The sequence below is a fragment of the Vanacampus margaritifer genome, chromosome 3, assembly GCF_051991255.1.
Source record: "Vanacampus margaritifer isolate UIUO_Vmar chromosome 3, RoL_Vmar_1.0, whole genome shotgun sequence".
In the NCBI taxonomy this organism is placed as follows: domain Eukaryota; kingdom Metazoa; phylum Chordata; class Actinopteri; order Syngnathiformes; family Syngnathidae; genus Vanacampus; species Vanacampus margaritifer.
Genome location: NC_135434.1, coordinates 5,395,151 through 5,417,145, shown reverse-complemented (window position 1 = coordinate 5,417,145; position 21,995 = coordinate 5,395,151). Strand labels below are relative to the sequence as shown.

General features: G+C 39.6%; 2 protein-coding genes across 5 annotated transcripts; both read left to right on the top strand.

Annotated features, from left to right (window-relative positions):
* Positions 1-452: 452 nt before the first annotated feature.
* Positions 453-10,273, top strand: entpd4 (ectonucleoside triphosphate diphosphohydrolase 4). 3 transcript variants are annotated; one of them, XM_077561418.1, is made up of 13 exons: positions 453-701; positions 1,016-1,129; positions 2,113-2,310; positions 2,513-2,718; positions 2,829-2,979; positions 3,732-3,835; positions 4,478-4,537; positions 4,642-4,769; positions 6,311-6,477; positions 6,545-6,869; positions 8,216-8,301; positions 8,982-9,143; positions 9,571-10,273. In XM_077561418.1, the coding sequence occupies exons 2-13, from the start codon at positions 1,122-1,124 to the stop codon at positions 9,803-9,805; spliced, it is 1,830 nt and encodes a 609-aa protein (XP_077417544.1). In that variant the 5' UTR covers positions 453-701; positions 1,016-1,121; the 3' UTR covers positions 9,806-10,273. The 3 variants fall into 3 exon arrangements, with proteins under 3 accessions (XP_077417544.1, XP_077417543.1, XP_077417542.1); XM_077561417.1 differs by having other exon boundaries at positions 455-701; positions 1,020-1,129; positions 4,642-4,793; XM_077561416.1 differs by having other exon boundaries at positions 456-701; positions 4,642-4,793.
* Positions 10,274-11,785: 1,512 nt separating this feature from the next.
* slc25a37 (solute carrier family 25 member 37) lies at positions 11,786-19,485 on the top strand. 2 transcript variants are annotated; one of them, XM_077562512.1, is made up of 4 exons: positions 11,786-12,146; positions 15,617-15,845; positions 16,061-16,117; positions 17,031-19,485. In XM_077562512.1, the coding sequence occupies exons 1-4, from the start codon at positions 11,952-11,954 to the stop codon at positions 17,432-17,434; spliced, it is 885 nt and encodes a 294-aa protein (XP_077418638.1). In that variant the 5' UTR covers positions 11,786-11,951; the 3' UTR covers positions 17,435-19,485. The 2 variants fall into 2 exon arrangements, with proteins under 2 accessions (XP_077418638.1, XP_077418637.1); XM_077562511.1 differs by having other exon boundaries at positions 11,787-12,146; positions 16,891-19,485.
* Positions 19,486-21,995: the final 2,510 nt, after the last annotated feature.

Genomic DNA, 21,995 nt, shown 5'->3' with positions numbered 1-21,995 from the left:
AACAGCAATATAAAAAGAAAACAAAAAAACCTAAACAATAAAGGTAAGGACAAATAACCTAAGGCACAAAAAAATTCAATTGAGGTCAACTAAAGATAATTCACAAAGGATTTTCAATGTTTATGTACTTTTCATGTTTCTTGTCAACTTCAAGGAATTAATATACACATCAAATTCCGCAAGAAATATATGAAAATTCGGAAGGGATTTGGAAATTCTTATTTCATGCAAATACAATTTACCAAATAGGAGCATAAGATTGATTCCAAAGGCTAAGGATTTTTTTTAATCATGAAATTTGTTATTACAGCTTTTAGATCAATTGTAATGACATGTCCAGTTTTCTCACACACATATTTTTCAAAATCCCTCCAAAATGTTGATGATACAGGGCAATTACAAAATAAATAAATAAATAACCCGTCTCAGATACTTTTCCACAGAGGTGCATTTAGCATCTACGTATGTCAGTATTTCGTTTCACGCATGCCGGTGGATGGGCGGTGTAGGCAACATTGTACGGTGTCACTGGTTCTTCGCGCAACATTCGGCTAACACGGAATCAAAATCAAACACAAGGAAGTGCTAATAACACGTCATTCGCAAGGGGACCCGCCACCTACTCAGTTTAGCCGGCTAGCATCTTGTGTCATACAAATGGCGGTTGAACGCAAAAATGAAGGACTTTGGCATTTTTAAACGTAAGTATGAAATGTGTTCGCTGTCGCGTACGTGTAATTACTCTGCCATTTTCGACAAATGATAAATATGAGATTGTGTTAAAATGACGTCCACTACCAGCACTGCGGAGGAATGACGCTATGCTAGCAAACAACAGCTAGTTTATTTTAAAACCTTGATAGTAACTGGTTTTGATCTACCTGATCTCCGCATCGAAACTATATGATACAGATGAAGAAATCACCTTTGTAGCTTACCAACAGTGAGACTTTCTTCCAAAGGCGCCCTGAGAGGTTCGATGATTAAACCACATCCGACTTTTTGCCTTTGTAAGGTAGTGAATGGAGGCGACTTGAAGAAAATGCGATGGATTGGTCCGAAAGTCGGAGTTTCCTCATCCTCACACGAATGAGACCAAGACACTGAGGACAGTCTTCATCATGGGCAGGTTTGTTTATGTGCTGTTAATGTACCAGGTGTGTCAGAGAAGTTCCATTAAGTGTCTCAAAATACCCATTTCAAACCGAAACTATTAAGTCCCTTCATGGGCTGGACCAAAATAAAAACACAGCACATCTAAAAAGAGATCTGGTGGCCTTTTCTTCGTCCAATGCACAAGAACCAACAACTCCAGGCAGCGAAGATTGTAGTAGTTTGGATTTGAACCGTAGCATCCTGGAACCTTTCTAACAAGTGAAGAGGAATAAAGGAATTTTGTCCTCTTTGCGTGTTCCAAAAATGAGGATAGGTTTAATGCAAGAAAAATACACCTTTGCAAAAATGATTTTTAATCTTTCAGAGATCTCTGGGCATTCCAACAGCTTCCGATTTCATCACTTACAGAACGTGGGATTTCAGAGCGTCAAATGTACTCTTCTACGTGTACAATAGCTTCTTATAGTTAAAAAGACCTCCTCCTTTTCATTTATAGACTAAACATACTCTCTGGTACTGTTCTGTGAGCAGATGGCGTAAACAAGGTCAGGTGGATGTTTTTGAGACAGAATGTGTTATATAGTTGAAGGATTTTCCCATAGCAAAATCTCACAAACAAGTTGAACCAAATTTACGGTCGCCGTGACTGATGAAGAAAGTAAAGAGTGTGTGTGTGTGTGTGTGTTATTTCAAAGCAAATTTTGTTTTCAAGACCGAAATGTGCGTGTACAAAGCGCTGAGAAGGAACTTTTTTAGACTAAATAGTATGACCCAGTTTAGGTCAGATTATACCGAAATCAACACCATCTGCTCTGCACAGGACACAAAATATTTCTTATAGGTTAATATGAAGAATTAAAATGTTCATAATGTGTAACAATAGTTGATATATGAAATTAGGTATTAAAAATGTTATAATATCTTTCACAAGCCTCATAAGAAATGTACTTGTATGTTCATCTTCCTTTTTTTTTAAATTTTAAACCTGTCCTTTAGGATCAGCTTTTCCTGCCTTTTCCCAGCTGCCTGGCATTTCAGCCTGCCATCCCAGATCCTTCCTCGCCTCTTGCCCCCTTCATTCAGGCAGTTGCTCTTCGTTGGCCTGCTCCTCTTTCTCCTGGGAACCCTTTACCTGCTTCTGGTCACTGGAAAGTTGCCCGCCAGCTGGATAACAAAGGAAAACCACTTCCACAGGTTTGAACCCATTCTCATTTTCAAGCCATCTTTATTTATAAAGGGCTTTAAAACAACTGCACCTGTCCCAACTCATGGCGCATGTCATGACTGTGATGCTAACCTTTTAACAGCTGTTTCAGTACATGCCTGCAGTTTAGTGAAGATGCACCTAATGTGACCTGCAAGTGTCCCAAACAATACTATATTTTGCTCTTCATAGCCATATGGCTCGGGTGACAGACGTGGACGCGACAGACGCAACCAATCCAGACCTGAACTATGGTTTGGTGGTGGATTGTGGCAGCAGTGGCTCCAGGATGTACGTGTACTGCTGGCCCAGTCACAACGGCAATCCGCGCAAGCTCTTGGACATTCGGCAAATGAGGGATCAAAATCGCAAGTCAGTGGTCATGAAGATCAAGCCAGGTAAGAGAATGCATTTCAAATTGACGACCGTGATAATTACAGTATATGTGATGAATAAGGATGGCTTGTGTTGTGTGGTCTGGCTCAGATGTTTCATCTTGTTGTTTTAGGGATTTCTAAGATGGCACAAACACCAGAGAAAGCCAGTGACTACATCTATCCGCTGCTGAGCTTTGCAGCTGAACACATTCCCAAAAACAAGCACATCGAAACACCGCTTTACATCTTGTGCACAGCTGGAATGAGAATTCTGCCTGAGAGGTACAATGAAATCTAGATGCGCAATATTACTTCTTGAAGCGCATCCTATTTTATGTTGTATGCTTCAGTTAAGAAAAACACTATTACCAGGGATGTGATTTTTCCGCTAATTCGCGGAATTCCGCTTTTTTTATCTCCCCCCCCCCCCCAAAAAAAAAAGCCAATTTTTTTTTATTATTTTTTTTAAATTATTTTTTTTAGTAGTTCATTGTGTATGCACATGACTCCGACAGATAACATCTTCTGCTATAACAAAGACATTTGTGGTATGCTCTAATATGAGTTACTTTACTAGAACACATCCTTGTGATTGTTGTTTTATGCGCTGTCTTCATGTCTTTTGAATTACGATGATATTGATGCAAATGTATTAGTCTTCCTGTGGCGTTTTATATTATGTGGTAGCATCAAGCTAAAAGACTAAAGATAAAGTAATTTGGTTTTGTTGCATACCCAGCTTGTAATTAAATTTTTATTTTTATTTTTCAAGTAAACTTCAACTGGGAGTAGAAATAAACACTAAAACGTGATCTTTTTTAAAAATTTTTTTACGTTGTTCACTATGCCAAACCGCTCCTTGTAGCATAGTTTGCTGCCATAGCTAGCGCTCGTAACTCAAGTTTTTGCTTGTAACTCAAGACAAAGCAATCAGTGGAATGAGCGACGGCACTCATAAGTCGGGTCACTCGTAAGTTGAGGTGCCACTTTAATGCTTAAGGTTATTAAGGAGGTGTTTTTATTTTCATTATCAGTCAACAGGAGGCGATTCTGGAAGATTTGAGAACAGACATCCCGGTGCACTTCAACTTCCTGTTCTCGGATTCTCACGTGGAAGTCATTTCTGGAAAACAGGAAGGTAGTATGAAACTCACAGACGACCTGGTATTTTGGATTATTATGATGTACATTATGAGAAACAGCTTATTCTCACGCAGTGCAAGTTTCTACATCTCTAGAAACTCGACGACAACAATGAACGCATTAAAGTGATACCTCGCTACAATGTAAACACAAATTGAGCATTATTTTGTCTTGGCTGAGAGTTTTATGGTGACACTTGGAGTGCTCACTTTTTTTTTTAAGGTGGTAGTTGTAAGTTTGAGAACGATTTGTGTATACCATCCATCAATCCATTTTCTCAAGTGCTAATCTTAGCAGGGTCACATGGAGCTGGACGTTTATCCGAGCTAATGGGGGGGCCAAGAAGCATGTTTTTGTCTTTTTGCCAATGTTCTAGTTTTAGTTTAGTTTAATCCTATTTGGGTCCATCATGATACGATACGATATACTTTTATTTTCCCCGTGGGGAACTTTTTCCTGGACTCCGTCCAGCTGCAGTTTACAGTAAAGAATAAACAACAGAATAGAAAGAGATAAAATTATTATTATTATTATGTTGTGCAGTCGCTGAATGAGTCAATATCGGTGGTTGTCAAAAGTGAAAAGAAGTGTCGAGGTACAGTATTCAAACTTTCAAAGTTGTTCTCATTGATTTCAGGTGTCTATGCATGGATTGGAATCAACTTTGTCCTTGGAAAATTTAATCATGCACACAATGGTAAGGACACCACGAAACAGTGTTTTATTTTCCAATCAATTTTGTTGCCTCTGTTATTACCTGCTGTAGCTTCCTTCTTACCTATGTCCTGCTCTGCTGTCAAGGAGACGCTGTTGTCGAGGTCAATGTCCCAGGCAGTGACCAACAGGAGGCACTAGTCAGAAAAAGGACTGCTGGTGTTTTGGACATGGGCGGAGTTTCCACACAAATAGCATTTGAAGTGCCCAAAACTGTAAGCTTTGCTTCTCCACAACAGGTTATTATCCTCGTCCAATTCATTTTTTTTGTGCTCTTTGGTTGTGTTGCTCATTCTTTCTTCTACTCCCTGGCTGACACTGTATGCGCCATTTATGTCCCGTGGAGACCGTCTGCTCTCAATGCATCACTTACTGTAAGCCTGTTGCATGCATCCATAGCAGGATGTTCTACTGGATTTATTTAGTAAAGGCCTGCGAACCAAACTGAGGCCCTCCAGGGTAGAGTTGTTAGTGTTTTAATGCAGTTTATCCATCACACCATAAGGTATAATAAAATCAGGGATGTGATTTTTCCGCTAATTCGCGGAATTCCGCTTTTTTTTTATTCCCCCCCCCCCCAAAAAAAATCGATTTTTATTTTTTTATTTTTTTTTTAGTAGTTCATTGTGTATGCACATGACTCCGACAGATAACATCTTCTGCTATAACAAAGACATTTGTGGTATGCTCTAATATGAGTTACTTTTCATTTGGTCATGATACAATTATTTGTTCATGAAATTTGAACTCTTCAACATTATTTATGTGTTAACTTAGTAATCACATTAGTTAGATATGATGATATTCTCAGTGATAGTTTTTAAAAGCAAAGGCAGTCCAATGTTTTTGAATGTGACTGATTTTGAGTTGACTAAAACTGCCATTTTATATGGGATAGTTCAATATACATTGAAAATTTATGCTGTTGTTTTGTCTATTTCTTTGTCATGTGAGTGCATTGAAAGTACTTAAAAACACGGAAAACCCATGAGCTCCGACCCTTGTCCCCCCACCAGGGCACTGCCCTGGACCTAGCTGGGTGCCAGCAGACCCCCGGCTAAATTTTCAGATAATTTCACTTTGGTCAAATCACATCCCTGTAAAATTATATACCGGTATAGGGTGTGCCCCCAAAATTTTATTTTATTTTATTTACTTTTTTATATGATTAAAGCACAAGCTTGATAATGATAACTAAACAGGCGCTTGACTTTTTGATAGGAACACCTTCACATGCATTGAGACAAGTTTAATTTGCTAGTTTATTAATTGTATCGCAAATCATCTTTCCATGTAAATGCCATTAAGTCATTCCAGCCTCCCCTCAAAAATAAATACAATTTGTAATGTGCAAAATAGTACTGTATAATATTGGGCTTTAAAAACATACAGAATAGAATTGAACCATTTTTGCTTCTGTTTAATAGACATTGTGCTGCTCTGCCTCCTTATGGTGTGTGCATGCCTGACCACCAGGGGGCAGTATAATACGACAGACAGTTTCTTACCTGACTCAATAAGCTGCTGTAATATTAGTCATTTTTCACAGAGGATAAAAAAAAATAAGATATGCCTGTGTGTCTACAGTTTGTCTTCAAATGTCTGGTGGTTGTTGTGAAATGTCACCATGCAGTGCTTATAACTCAAACTTAAAAAAATTGGCTAAACAACAGCTCATACCTAACTCATCAGCCAGGCTACTTTAATCTTAAAGCACCACTAACAACCATTTTAATAGTCTTCATTTGTCCACTAGGAGGAAATGGCCAAGAATTTACTGGCAGAATTCAATCTCGGATGCGATGCCCATCAGACTGATCACGTGTACCGTGTGTACGTGTCCACTTTCCTGGGTTTCGGAGGAAACGCAGCACGCCAAAGATACGAGGATAACCTCATAAAAAACACCACCACTCGAAATAAGTGAGTGTGACACAGCCAGCGCCCGACTCATTTTCCTTTCATTGACATTTCTTTCCGATTTCATCAGGCTGTTAGGTCAGCATGTCGGCGAGATGGCAGAGTCCCCAGTGTTGGACCCCTGTCTCCCCGCAGACCTGCAGGACCAGATCGGCACCCCCGAACAGAAGCTCCATGTGCTCGGCACAGGCGATTTTGACCGGTGCCGACACAAGCTTCACTCCTTCCTGAACCACACCAGCGAGACTCAAACCTCTTTGAATGGCATCTTCCAGCCAGCCATTGACTACAACAATAGCCAGTTCTATGGCTTCTCTGAATTCTACTACTGCACGGAGGACGTGCTTCGTATGGGCGGAGACTATAACGCTTCCAAATATACCCAAGCTGCCAAGGTAAAAGGCGACATGCCTCATTAACCCATTAACTCTTTGACTGCCAGACGTTTTCAGAAAAGGGATGCCGTGGGTGCCAGTCGATTTAAGCATTTTGACTGATCTTTCAAGGTCCACAGAAAATTATGTGTTTGGACTATGGAAACACACATACTACCAAATGAAAGATTGGACTCTCATCGTTCATCAGAAAAAAAAAGTTTGTTTCTACCTTATTCCGTTTTTCAGTAATCAACAATAGAAAATGGTTAGTTTCACCTCTGTTTTGAAACAAACGTCTTTTAACGTCTTTGGCACTCCTCCATAGGATTTTACTAAACGTTATTTAACGTTTTTGGCAGTCAAAGAGTTAAGGCCGGGAGCGTGTGACCGTGCTTCTACCGTTAAAGCCGGGAGCGCGGATATGTCATTTTGTTGAATTTCCAAGAAAACTCCAGGTTTTCGGGGGTAACTCAAAAGTCACCCTTAGGTTTTAGAGGCATGTTTTGCCAGGCGCTTTAAGCCTTAATGGGTTAATGAATCACTTGAGAAGAATAAGTAACAACAGACGTTGGAAGAAATGCTGTTGTAGTTCCTTGCGATTTTTTTCCCAATTTAAACAAGCATATCGTCACTGATATGTAAAAAGCACTTATGTCCATTATTATTATTTATTTATTTATTATTGTGTGTGTGGGGAGGGGGGGACTGAATGCAGATACCCCCCCCCCCCAAATGGGGGAAATGTAACAGCTATGTGAAAAACATTTACCACTTTTTTCCTTTTTTTTTTTTATGTTTTGGGGATGAAACTGAATGCAGACATCCTAAAAATAAAAAAAATGAGGAAAAAATGGACGTGTTTTTGTGAAAAATGGTCGGATTTTTCACAATGCCTGCTATGTGAAAAACACTCATGTCCATTATTTTTCTTTTTTTTAGTTTTTAGTTTTTGGACTGCAACCGAATGCAGACATCCTAAAAAAAAAAAAAAAAATCAAAATGGTCGGGGAAATAGACGTAAGTGTTTTTCACATAGCAGCGACGATTTTATTTGACTTGTAAAGGAGAGGAAAAGTCATCTCAGACTGATTAACGAAAGCATTATTTTAAAAATACAATCAACATAACAAAGCTGTTTAATCGGAAATGTGATCATGTTAAACTCTAAAGCACAATTATAACGCTAAACGCAGAAAAAAAGTGCATCGGCTACAAAGTGAGCCTTTATGTTTACGCCAAGTGCCCTCAAATGATTACTAACAAAGCTTTATGCTCGACTGTCAGGGTGCGCGCATATTTATAAATACCTGTAGGTTTAAATAGGAAGCTACACAAGTGATGATAATGTGGTTTCACATTTTCAGAGTTATTGTGCCACCCAGTGGAAGACTCTGAGGGAACGATTTGACTCCGGTTTGTACGCTTCCCACGCTGATCTACACAGACTCCAGTAAGTTCCTCACATATTGAAGGCAAGAACGTAACAAGGTTGCTTCCGGTAAAGACTTAAAAAAAAAAGAAGACTCACAACAAACAAGTTTTTTTTGTTTGTTTGTTTTTTTGCCAATATGTATGTTTATTGGGTTACTGGGATTTTATAAAAAAAATAATGGCTGAACAGTGCAGCTACAAATTTTGCCAACACAGATTTTGTGTCTTAAATGCACAATTATAGAGCAACATTTAACACAAAACCTTTTATGTGTGGGGAAATGAAGTTTAGGGGGTCACATTTTATTTCGAAGATGAACAGAAGGGAATTTTTTATTTTTTATTTTTTATTTTTATTTTATTTTTTATTTTTATTTTATTTTTTATTTTATTTTTTTATTTTTTTACAAAATTTGACAGGAATACTGTAGACTTAAATGAAGATGAAAGGATTTATTTTGTCCTTTCACCCATTCCCATAAGGCAAAAATGATAGTCCCATTTGTCAGACCTGATTGACCTCATTCTCCATAAACCAGGAAGTAGACAGAAAACAACAATTAAAATAATCCTATGTCACACCATGATTTTACTGCCAGTGCTCAAACGGTACTCTTTTCAGTTTTTCGCTACAAGGTCAAACAAGTGTACAGTATATGTTATGATGATGCTTAACGTTTTGTTTCTCTCTGTCTGCAGGTACCAATGTTTTAAATCGGCATGGATGTATGAAGTCCTACACTCAGGCTTCTCTTTCCCGACGGACTATAAAAACCTGAAAACTGTGTTTTTGGTCTATGATAAGGAGGTCCAGTGGACCCTCGGAGCTATTCTCTTCCGAACACGCTTTCTACCTTTGAGGTAAGGTCGCCTTTCATTTGGATGAAGTTCCATTCCAGTCCTCCATTTTCTGAAGCGTGTCCCGATTTAAGAGGCACGGTTAGGCTTACGTGCTAACCATATTATCCAGGCTCTTTTTTAAAATTTTTTATTTTTTATTTTTTTATTATTATTTTTTTGCTGCACAATTGACATATTTAACCTTCTCTCTTGTGATAGCACATCGCAAATATTGTTTATTTAGTTTAGCCGCCGTTTTTTTATTACATTTTTTCATGTACTTATGAAAGCCGGCGTCTTTGTTTTAATGTTGTTCATGTTTATCCATGGTAAATATTGCACTGTGTGAGGAGTCTCAGTGGAAACATTCAGTCATCTGGATGTGCCAAGAATTTAGTGCTATGAAGTCATGAACTTCATTTTGGCCTTCGTTTTTTTTTTTCTTCAGGGATATCCAGCAGGAAAGTCTGAAAGGCGTGCACTCTCACTGGCGGCACAGCTTCTCCTTCGTCAACAACCACTACTTATTCCTGGTTTGTATCTTCATCGTCCTCCTGTCAATCATCTTGTACATGCTGCGACTTCGCCGAATCCACCGGCGCGCCGCGCAGCGCTGCTCTCCTTCGTTTGTGCCGTGGCTGGAGGAGGGCTTGGGCTCGCCGACACTCCCTATCAACCTCTAAACTCTCGTGGACTGAGACACAAAAATGTGTCAGTTATGCGTATTCATGTCCTGTTTGAAACCTGGCAAATAAAGGGTCATATTTTCCTACAGAAGAAACTGAATTATTTACCAAAATTTGATATATTTAGGGGAAGGGGGTGGGGGGTGCTGGTTGCCTTGTTTTGCCTTTTTTAAATTATTATTAAGCATAAGCACTTACAAAATAATCCATCTTTAAGCACGGAATGTAAATGAAAATCCTTAACTTCATCTAATAGACCTGCTGGTTTTCTTTTTTCTCATATTGTTGTAACTAATTATTTGAGGGCTGTGCGGCTTTTTATGATAAGCTTTATTTTCAGAAGCTGTCATATGACCGATTTGAGATGATTGGAAATTAATGCATCTAACATGTTATTTATGTACAATTGGTGTCATGAAATGTTTGTCAGACCGCAATATACGAATAAAGGTTTGTGGTTTATGAGTATTTTTCCCTCGAGGAATAGACAGAACATTTTCTTTGCTGCTCCTTTGAATAGGATCCCTCAACAATGAAGTGCAGCATTTCTGACGGAAGTTTTTCTAATAATTGTTACACACGCTTAGCACAATGTTTCCATAACCGGTCTTGCAACTGATTTAAGTTTCCTTATAGCTATAAGAAAACAGGCTGACTCCTCACAAGACTTTGCAGACTCTCCCTTGTTGCGTTTGAGCCAAGTGTACCACTTGCCCTCGTTATTGTCTTGGGTCTACTGTAGCCTAGCCCAGCTGTCTTTCACAATACATATCGACAATTCACCTTAAACTAAAACGGAGGTTTTGGGGGGAAGCTTAGCTTACGAAAGCTTGAGGAGACATGCATTCCACACAAGGAAGGCCAGAGTAGAGATATAGAAAGTGAACCTTGCAAATGTAAGGCTGATGTGCTCACCATTAGCCTCCTGCGCAGCCCAACTAGAAGTTTTCAAACGATTCGCAAGAAACTTACAAAACATGTGAAGTAAAGAAAATTTGAGAATAAAAAAAGTTAATTTGTTATGCACTTTGAGATTTCTTGGAAATGTAAAGTGAAGTACAAATTAAATGTATTATGTAAAGACAGTGGTTGTGTTTATGTCAATGTTTCAATTTGGTTAGTTATGAAATAAACATTTTTAAGATAAGTTTTTATGCACAAAGATTTTTTTTTCAAGACTTTGTGTTTTTGCTTTTTCTATTATGGATATATTTTTTAATTATGTAATATTTTTACATCCACTACAAAAATTAAGTCTTTTTTTTTTCCATTTGCTACTCAAATAATTTGCCGGTATTCCACCCTATTCATTTTACATATGTAATTTTCCCTTAACCATTTGCATTCCATAATGGAACTACTGTATTATACAGTAGTTGGAATGGAGAAACCATAATGTTGGGGTCTTCACAAAGCTGACTTTTCTGTATGTATTACAATCTATGTGATCTGGCTGTTTCCTGAGGTGACCAAGCCCACTTATCTAAACCAGCAGCAGTGTGTGATAAAAATGAAAACCCCATTCAAAAGTCTCAGGCTAAGTAATTAGATGGAATGGAAATACTTTTCACCCAGAAAGTGCCCCTCCTTTTCTAATTTAGCATATGTCACTGAACTGTACGTCACTGTGAAAGACAGTTTATTCTGATTGGCAATGATTAGTATTTTTTTTTTGTGTTTATGCTTGATTTGATTCAGGTACAACACTAAATAAAAATTTAATTTTATTATTTGAATTACATTTGTTTTTATTTCTATATCAACATATTTTGAATACAATGTACAATTCAAAAAGCTCGAGTATGTGAACGAAAATTCCCTTTTTTCTTCTTTTTTTTTAAGAGGTCTCAATGAGAGATTGTAATGGTTGAGACGATGGCGGGGATTGCCAAGTGTCAGAGAGAAAACTTCTCATTGGCCACCTCAACCCAAGAGCCCGCCTTATGTGCACTTATCCGTAATTCTATTGGTTAACTTTTTCTTTTTCTTAGAGCCGCGCCTATTGTGGCCAACGTCACTTGGGCTCCCCTACTCTGGCGAGTGGTGACAACTGAAGATGTTGTGGCCGTCCACGCTGCGGAGAACTCCCTGACAAGCGGTCGTCACAGTCCTGGGAGGGGGGGGGAAGCTCGCCACGCCACGCATGGAGGTGAGCTCGGAGCGTGTGCTGGCACCGCTGGAGATGTCGCAGACGGCGAGCCAAGGCGGCCAGCCCGTTCCTGGCGACGGCGACTACGAGAGCTTGCCGCCTCATGTCTCGGTGACGACGCACATGACAGCGGGCGCAGTGGCTGGCGTGCTGGAGCACACGGTCATGTATCCCGTGGACTCCGTCAAGGTAACGGACGCACACCTACACTCGTGCCACACCTCCTCCTAACCCGACTCATGCCAACAACTTGGCCACTATCTTTGCTCAAGTCCACGGACACCATATTCGACTGGCTACGACAGTTCGTAGCTAACAAGCATTAGCTTTAAACTATCCAACCTGCCTGACCACAGTTAGCTTGTGTTGTTTAGCTTATTCCAGGAAGCCAGTTGAGAAAGAACATGTTATCGTGGGTAGCGTAAAGAATAGAGCTTTTATTTTCGTTTTTTTTTTAAAACACACGCTGTTAGCTTCTCTCTCTTTTTTAGACTGTCAGTGTAACCAAAAAGTTTGTCAAGTGTCAATTGACGCCCAGTAACAGACTTCAATAATGCAATTAAAGTTTTTAAAAATTAACTCATTCACTGCCATAAATTCATTTCCCCCAAAAAATTATTTTAAAAAAATTAGGGGCAACAGGCGATTACATTTTTTTATTGTTATTAATCGTATGACCTCACTAGTTAACTCACGATTAATCGCAAATTTTATATCTGTTCTAAATGTACAATGATTTTTTTTTCTAGGTTTTCATACTCTCGTTAACAAAAGTGGAAAAAAATGTAAACTAATAGAAATTAGTTTAAATGAATTTTCGGCGTTTATAGCCGTCAATGGCAGCGAATGAATTAAAAAAAAGAAGAAGAAAAGATTATAAGAAATTTGGGGCGCCAGGTGATTAAAATTGTAATCGTAATTAATCGCATGACTTCAATAGTTAACTCACGATTAATCACTAATTGTATATCTGTTCTAAATGTACAATAAAAAAATTCTAGGTTTTCATACTCTTGTTAACAAAAGTGGAAAAAATGTTAAACTAATAGAAATAGTTCAAATTTTTTACGTCTATAGCCGTCAATGGCAGTGAATGAGTTAATGTGCTTTGTCTTCAAGTGTAATGGCCTTTTATTCATTTCAGCTCAATTCAATCACATTTCAAATCACTTTTCCTCATTAAAATGCATAGAAAAGACTTTAATCCGTTCCAGCAACCCCAAAACCTACCACCATTTTTTTGTCACATGTTTCTACTAATGCAAAATACCGCAATATCGTAAAATACATGCTTTACTGTATTTGTGTGAGGAACAAATGACTTAAGGAAGTGTAATTAAACTCATTCACATGCCATTGACGGCTGAAGAAGTCAAAGGTTGATTATTTTTTAGCCGGGCTGGCAGTGAATGCTGGCAGTGAATGAGTTTTAAGATGAAAGACACACAAACATGAATGTACTACAATCTATTGTAATACATTTAGGTCAAGTCTTCCAATGGTGTTCCTCCCAGGAAGAGTGCTTTGCATCTTTTACACTCTCTCACACTCTCTGAGGGCTACTTAACCAGCAGGAAATCATCAAGCAGTTTAATTTATAGCAAGAAAAAAACAACAACAAATATATGTGACGCGTAGCTAGAATGACGTTTATGGTGTGTGAGAGAGCGCTTAAGTGGGTGTTCCGGGCGCATGATTATAAATCCCACTTGAGTTCTAGACAGACATGCCCCGCTGCAATATGATTGGCTGCTGCATCCTGGTAGGCCACGCCATACTGCTGAAAAGTCATTTTTGTTTGCAAAATCTGTCTTTATGCAATTTTTGTTTGCAAAATTTGTTTGCAGATTTTTTTTAGTGAGCCGAGGTTCCACCGAGAGGTCCACCTTAATTACTCCATTAGTTTGTTCAGGGATGTGATTTTTCCGCTAATTCGCGGAATTCCGTTTTTTTTATCTCCCCCCCCCAAAAAAAATCCGATATTTTTATTTTTTTTATTTTTTATTTTTTTTTAGTAGTTCATTGTGTATGCACATGACTCCGACAGATAACATCTTCTGCTATAACAAAGACATTTGTGGTATGCTCTAATATGAGTTACTTTTCATTTGGTCATGATACAATTATTTGTTCATGAAATTTGAACTCTTCAACATTATTTATGTGTTAACTTAGTAATCTCATTAGTTAGATATGATGATATTCTCAGTGATAGTTTTTAAAAGCAAAGGCAGTCCAATGTTTTTGAATGTGACTGATTTTGAGTTGACTAAAACTGCCATTTTATATGGGATAGTTCAATATACATTGAAAATTTATGCTGTTGTTTTGTCTATTTCTTTGTCATGTGAGTGCATTGAAAGTACTTAAAAACACGGAAAACCCATAAGCTCCGGCCCTTGTCCCCCCACCAGGGCACTGCCCTGGACCTAGCTGGGTGCCAGCGGCCCCCAGACCCCCGGCTAAATTTTCAGATAATTTCACTTTGGTCAAATCACATCCCTGTTTGTTTCCACTTCACTGGAGCTGAAGCTCACTCGCAACTCTTTTGCTGCCTTACCAAACTGTCCTGTTACTCAAGCTCTTTTGTCATCTTCCTCTATAGCTCGTTAAGGTTTTTCTTCGGTCATAGTAGAGTTTGTGGTGCAAATCAATTTTAGGTGTGGTTTTTTTTGGAGTCCTGTGGCTAATGACTTGACCTCCCAAGATATCACTTGTGACACACCTAGACTTGTGCTTTGCGCCAGTAATGTTAAGGGTGTGTGCAGGGGGTGGCGGCCTTATCGGTGCTATACACTCATGAAATCAACCTCACACAGTGAAGGGTGTGTGAAGGTCGTAAAGCACTTGTGTAGTATTGATTAGAATGGCCAGGGTTGAGGTGCTTGCTACAACTTTTACATGCTTTGCCACTGGATAGTGGAAGACCGAGGCCGCAAAATGTTTTTGATATACTTTAGCTCAAGCAACCTGTATCGGAAAACTCGATAGACAACTGTGTAAAAAAACGATGACAAAAAACATCAAAAGATGGTACTGTAAGTATTATTTTTCAAGGGATGAGAGAATGTTTCAATGTCATTGTTATCCTGAGAATAATAATAAATACTGTCTGGAGGAGGATGTCAGTGCGTGGATGTAGCACAACTTCCTCATGTTTTTCGTTGTGGTCATCTTCTGTACTCAATAAAGATTCTCATTCAGTTTAGTTGAAGGGCTTCGATTGCTTTACCAAAATAATAAAGTAACTCATTGCCCTCGTCAGAATAATATGATTTGGGCTGCCAATATGGACACGCATCAACATCAGCCAAGATTTGTGTTGCCACATCTGTATTAAAAACGGAAACGTAATTGTACTTTATTGTGAACGCAAAAGGGAAGGAAACACATTAGAACATTCGGCGGAAGATAGACCGGGCCTATCTTCCCCAGCCAGCACCGGCCACATCTCCCCGCAAATAAAAACAGGCTTTGTGCTCTGCAGATAACTTGGCATGCTGGACTAAAACAAAAGCGTTGCTTCGCTCTCACACTCCAGACTGTCAACGATGTGACGACTTATTAGGCAACAATACATCCTGAAAGTTGTGTTTGGCTCACAGCAGGTATCCAAATTCACCCCTTTTTTTTTTTTTGTTGTCTGGTTATGTTTGCAGACAAGGATGCAGAGCCTGCAGCCCGACCCCAATGCCCGCTATCGAGGTGTGTACGAAGCCCTGAGAAGGATCATCCGCACGGAGGGTTTCCTCAGACCGCTGAGGGGCCTCAACATCACCATGATGGGTGCCGGTCCCGCCCACGCGCTCTATTTCGCCTGCTACGAACGGGTCAAGCACTCCCTCAGCGACGTCATTAAAAGCGGAGGCAACAGCCACCTGGCCAACGGTACGAAGCCGCCGACCTCATTTTGGGCGCCACGATGAAGGAAGCGTATTGTGTTTTTTTTTTTTCATTCACAAGTTAACATGGAGACACACGCGGAAAAACATTTTCAGGAGTTGGAAGATTGAATTTGGTTTTTAAAATTTGTATACAGTCCATTCAAAAGACAAGTTTGCATAATACGTCCCTTTACAATCTCCAAATCTTGTCTCCAACAGGTGTTGCAGGCAGCGTGGCCACTGTCCTCCATGATGCCGTTATGAACCCTGCTGAAGGTAAGCACAACCCTAAGCCTTCATATATAAAGACAAATTATACTTTGTTATGCTTTATTAACACGTTGTGACTGGCAAAGTAGCCTAATCCAAAATTGAAGGTACTATTGATCGTTTCATTCATAATGAAATATATATATTTATTTATTTATTTTAACTCTCTCGCTGAAATCTGTGAAAAGACTTACCAGCGAGATCATTTGGTTACAAGTCCTTTGCATTATTGCAAATTAAGCAATATACAGTATGTTGTACTTGGCAGTGGTAAAAATGGTGGCTAACATTTTGAAGACCTCTCCGTAAGATGCGGCTCGTACCCCACTTCGTTATCACCCCAAAAATAAGTGCTTTTAAATGAGTATTTCTTTCAAAACTGAGCTTTTATATTTTTCCGGAGGCATCATGAGACGAATTATGATTGCCGATTTCCTGTCTCAAAATATTGCAGTGCAGAGGTGCTTTCAAAATAAGAGGGGGATTGAGGTGGAATGGATCTTATCTCCTTGCCTAAACCTTTTTGAAACGCCAGAAAACAAAACATTATTGCAACATTGTGTATGCAGCATTTTGGGATTTTGGAACTTGAATGAAATAAGGGCTGACTTGGAGGCAGTCACAAGAAGGAGTCATGCTGTCAGCGGCAGTATGACCAAACTCTTTTCAACTTGCCATTTGTCTTGGCTCTTCCACTAACACTTCCAATTCCATCACTTCGCACGTCCTTTTGCGCTGACTTGAAGCTTCCTAAATGTTTTTGTGTTACCATGTCTCAGTGGTGAAGCAGCGGATGCAAATGTACAAGTCGCCCTATCGTGGCCTTTGGGACTGCGTCCGCACGGTGACGCGCGCGGAGGGCGCGGGCGCCTTCTACCGCAGCTACAGCACGCAGCTGACCATGAACATCCCCTTCCAGGCCGTCCACTTCATCATCTACGAGACGATGCAGGAGTGGCTCAACCCCCACAGACACTACCACCCCGGCACGCACATCGTGTCCGGGGCGGCGGCCGGCGCCATCTCGGCCGCCATCACTACGCCGCTGGACGTGTGCAAGACGTTGCTCAACACGCAGGAGAACGTGGCGCTCAGCTCCATGAACATCAGCGGCCATTTGTCGGGAATGGCCAACACGTTCAGGACGGTGTACAAGCTGGGCGGCCCGGCGGCTTTCTTCAAAGGCGTGCAGGCCCGAGTGATCTACCAGATGCCATCCACGGCCATTGCCTGGTCCGTTTACGAGTTCTTCAAGTACTTCCTAACCAAGCAGGAGGCCAGACCCGTTTCCAGGAATGGAAAGTGAACGTGGCCGCGCGCTGATGTTTGAGGAAGTAGCCGAGCTGCGACACGCCTCCTTGTTCCCGCACTGACGTCTGCGTGGGTTTTCTTCCCCCCCAGTGATGACGTCACTCAAGGGCAAAAGAATCGAGGACAAATTCACACAGTCATCGTTCAACATTCTTTCCTACACACATTGCCACGTTGTCTTGAATGATGTTTAGAGTTCTTAGTATTTATTTATTTGTGTGGCTTGTGTTTTAATGGCTGCAGAAGGAAGCAACACAAACGCTGCTTTATTTGCTTTTACTTCTGTGTGTATTTATAAGGAATGAGCGGACTTCACGTTCACTACAATTTCCAAGTGCCTCTTTTGCTCCAATATAGAGCCAGTTTGTCTTCATATTTTCAGTTGACAAATTATTTTTTTTTAAATGAATGTTTGAGTAAGGCACTCATAGGTACCATTTTATTTTTCAAGCAATATACAAAGGAATCTACCAATGTCCTTAATTCCTGTTTCCATGTTGAGCAGAAAAACACAATTGTAGATGTAGCTCAACTTTCCATAGTTGGCTGCGTCATGCTGTACTTCTTTCAACAGTAAACTTGTCTGACTAGCCTGACAGAATCAACGGCGCTTCTGCTGACTGCAGCCAAGTACTGTGCTACCTTTTGCCTCCATTTATATTTATATATATATTTTGTAAGGTCAGGCAGCATTGCAGAGGTGGCAAATCCAGGTCCAGAAAGTTTAAAAACCCTGCCACAGTTTGGCTTGAGCCCCAGGTGCTTGCTAGCTAGCTCCCATGATGTTCGTTTACCCGCTAGCTAGCTAGCTAGCTAGCATCAATGGCTAAAGCCAAACTGTGGCAAAACTCGTCGGTGTGCGAACTCCAGCTTCCTCTTACAATCCAAAAACATGTGCCCTGTCTGTGATTGGCTGGCGATCAATCCACGGTCCACCCCGGCCCAAAGTTGGATATGCACCATCTTAACCGCGACTCGAAGCACGATTAAAAAAGAAAAAAAGGATGACGTGATGAATCGATCTCATTTAGCTGCAACACAATTTTTGAAGATCATTGAGTTGATTGCTCTGTCCATCATAACTGTTAGTTGTTGAATCGTCTGGCAGGAAGGAGTTACACCGCTGATGAATCACGCACACACACTATCCAGTCCAATATAATAGACACGGGGCAGCTATTGGAGGTCTGAACACTGACCTGACCTGAGGAGCTGTCAGGCTGACTCTTGTACATACATGTTGCAGATTATATATCAAATATGAAATATATGTTTTATTCATAGTTTTTCTACTCCCTTGCTTTTTTTTTTTTTTTTTTTTTGCATTTCCTTATGTGAAGACAGAAAAAGCCCCGTTGAAGTGTTCATTTTGGTCAACGTGTACGAGCCACCAAAGACATTGCATTGTATCGAATGGTATTTTTCTATGCAACTGCGTTTTTCAACATGCGGCACTTCATTCGTCCTCCGACGTCACATGCAGAGGCTTATTTTTTGTTTACAGCCACGTTGTGGTGACCACCGTGTGTCTCTTCCTGCCTCAACATTGTTTCAAATGTGGAAGCTGGCTTTTTTTATTTTTTTGCACTTATTTTTCATTTACTGATCTACCCACCCGGGCAGTGGCAGTTGAAGAAGACTTGTGGGTTTTCACTTTTCAATATGTTTGGGTGTGTTTTTTATCATTCAGTGTTTTATATACACTTTAAATAAGCCATACCTGCGCTTGCAAAAAAAAAAATCCCGTGATCAAATAGGAATTGCTTTTATGAGCTTTATATATGCATTTGTGTCATCTCCGTTTTCATGAGGTAATCATGTTGTTAAACCAAGTGAAGACATTTGCTCACCATCTCTTTGTAGGTCACTCAACACACGCCACAGAGTGCAGGATAGTAGCGTGTGCTTGTGTGAGTATATTTACATGTAAATATGTTACACTTTTTACGCACAAATAACTCAAGTGGTATACGGAATGTCAGGCCATGCATACATGAAATCATTGCGACGATGCTGCTACAGCATGTAACACTGGAGCTGAAATAAATAAAAGTTTGATATGAGATTTGTGTCTACTTTGTCAATATTTTTTGTTGGGTCAAATTATCAGCCACCATTTACAAAGTTTGTTTGGTAATATTTTTCAGGGATGTGATTTTTCCGCTAATTCGCGGAATTCCACTTTTTTTTTTATCTCCCCCCAAAAAAAAAAAAAAATCCGATTTTATCTTTTTTTTTATTTTTTTTTTTAGTAGTTCATTGTGTATGCGCATGACTCCGACAGATAACATCTTCTGCTATAACAAAGACATTTGTGGTATGCTCTAATATGAGTTACTTTTCATTTGGTCATGATACAATTATTTGTTCATGAAATTTGAACCCCTCAACATTATTTATGTGTTAACTTAGTAATCACATTAGTTAGATATGATGATATTCTCAGTGATAGTTTTTAAAAGCAAAGGCAGTCCAATGTTTTTGAATGTGACTGATTTTGAGTTGACTAAAACTGCCATTTTATATGGGATAGTTGGACCTAGCTGGGTGCCAGCGGCCCGCAAACCCCTGGCTAAATTTTCAGATAATTTCACTTTGGTCAAATCACATCCCTGATTTTTTTTCCAGCTTTTGCCATTCCCATCTTTCCCTAAACTCTTATTGTCGCATGTGTCAATCCGTTGTAGTGCCAGCAGGGGTCACTATTGGACTGAATTGTAATTCTAGATGCGTCACAGAAGAATGATAAACAGTCAAGTCACTTGACCTCTCACTTTTTTTTAAAGACTTGAACCACACCTACCATTCCTCTTGGTCCACATAATAAGATCAGAAAATCGCGGTAATATTCTAGTACCGTACCCATAGCACCATACTTGAACCTTGGATTTTCTCAAGACCACAATACCAGAATTTGCATTTAGCTGTTGAACTTGCTGAGTCCTGCATCACATGATCGTGAACTGCTTTATGTTCAAATTTGAGTCACATGAAATGAGGCTTGTTGGTGAATGAGACCTGCAAAAATTGCATGACAACCAAATAGTGTTAATTTTATCGGACATTTTTAAATTTAGTCTCAGTTTTAGTCCAGTTTCAATCACACTTGTTAGTTTTTGGCATAGTTAGTCAACTTCATCCTGTTTTTATGCACTTTAGTTGACTATAAATTGTAGCATTTTAGTCTTTATTTTAGTCCAAGAAAACATAATTGTATTTGTCAACAAAACTGTCAATGTTTTAGCCTAGTTTTAGTTAGGATAACCATTTTACTCCTGTAAAATATATGTATTTTTTTGTCAGCGGATAATGTTAAAGATTTCGGATCTAAAAACAATTTCACAAAATATTTTCTCTCATCTTTCTGATGAAAACTAACTTCACACACAATTACAGTTTATCAACAAGTGGCTACTATGAATCCATGCTACGAGCTAGTAAATTAGCCAGCATTAGTTAGCGGTTGGATGAACATTATTGATGGGATGTTATAGCAATTGGATTAATGTTGCATTATAACAATAATTTACTCCCCCCCCCCTTTTTTTTTTTACCGTTCACCGTGAATCCAACCTCCTGTCTGTCCCATGTGTTTGTGCATGTTGCACTCGCTAGCTGCAGATTTGAAAGGGGGTGTGTCACTCTGTGTCACATGACTGTCACCGTGCCAGATTAGCAGAGACAGGATTTTACAAAATCATATCATTTTCGTCTCGTTCATGAACTTAAATATCCACAGATTTTAGCCCAGTTTTTATTAAGTGAAGTACATTTTCTTTACACACAATTACAGTTCATCAACAAGTGGCTACTATGAATCCATGCTACGAGCTAGTAAATTAGCCAGCATTAGTTAGCGGTCGGATGAACATTATTGTCCAGTTTTTATTAAGTGAATTACATTCTCCGTCGCATCTTCATTCGTCAACGAAAATGCATAATGATTTAGTCAGTTATTTTTTATTAATGAGGGTTTTAAGTCTAATCTAGTCTACCTTTTTTTTTTCCAGAGAAGACTAGTCTAGTCCTGGAACTTTTACAAAGGAACCAAATGACCCACCTGGGAATACATTTGAACCTTGACACACTAACCAGCCCAAAACTGGTTGGACTTGTTTGCGACCTGGATCACATGACCTTGAACAAGCATCAAAATTGTGCCACATGACCTGATTACACACCAAAAATAACTTAATGATGATAATAATAAGATAAAGTAATCTTGGGTTTAGTTTGAGACATGTCCTAAAAATAACCCAAATCTTAAGACCTCAACCACACAATCAGACCCGTACGAGACTTTCCACCTAACCGAGGTCGCGCTTGAGATTTGGACCACATATGTCCTTTAAACGACCCCATGACGCTCACAATAATTCTGCGTGTGGTTCTTCCTATGCTGGTTGTCATTTATTGGACTGTTTACACGAAGACAGATACTTGCTGATATGCTCCGATGGGACAAAAAAACAAGACTCGATCCGAAGTTGATATCGGGACGCAGACAGTGGCGAGCTTTATTCGGAGCCGGCATGTCCCGGCACACGTACACAGGTGGTGCAGAAGAGTTGTC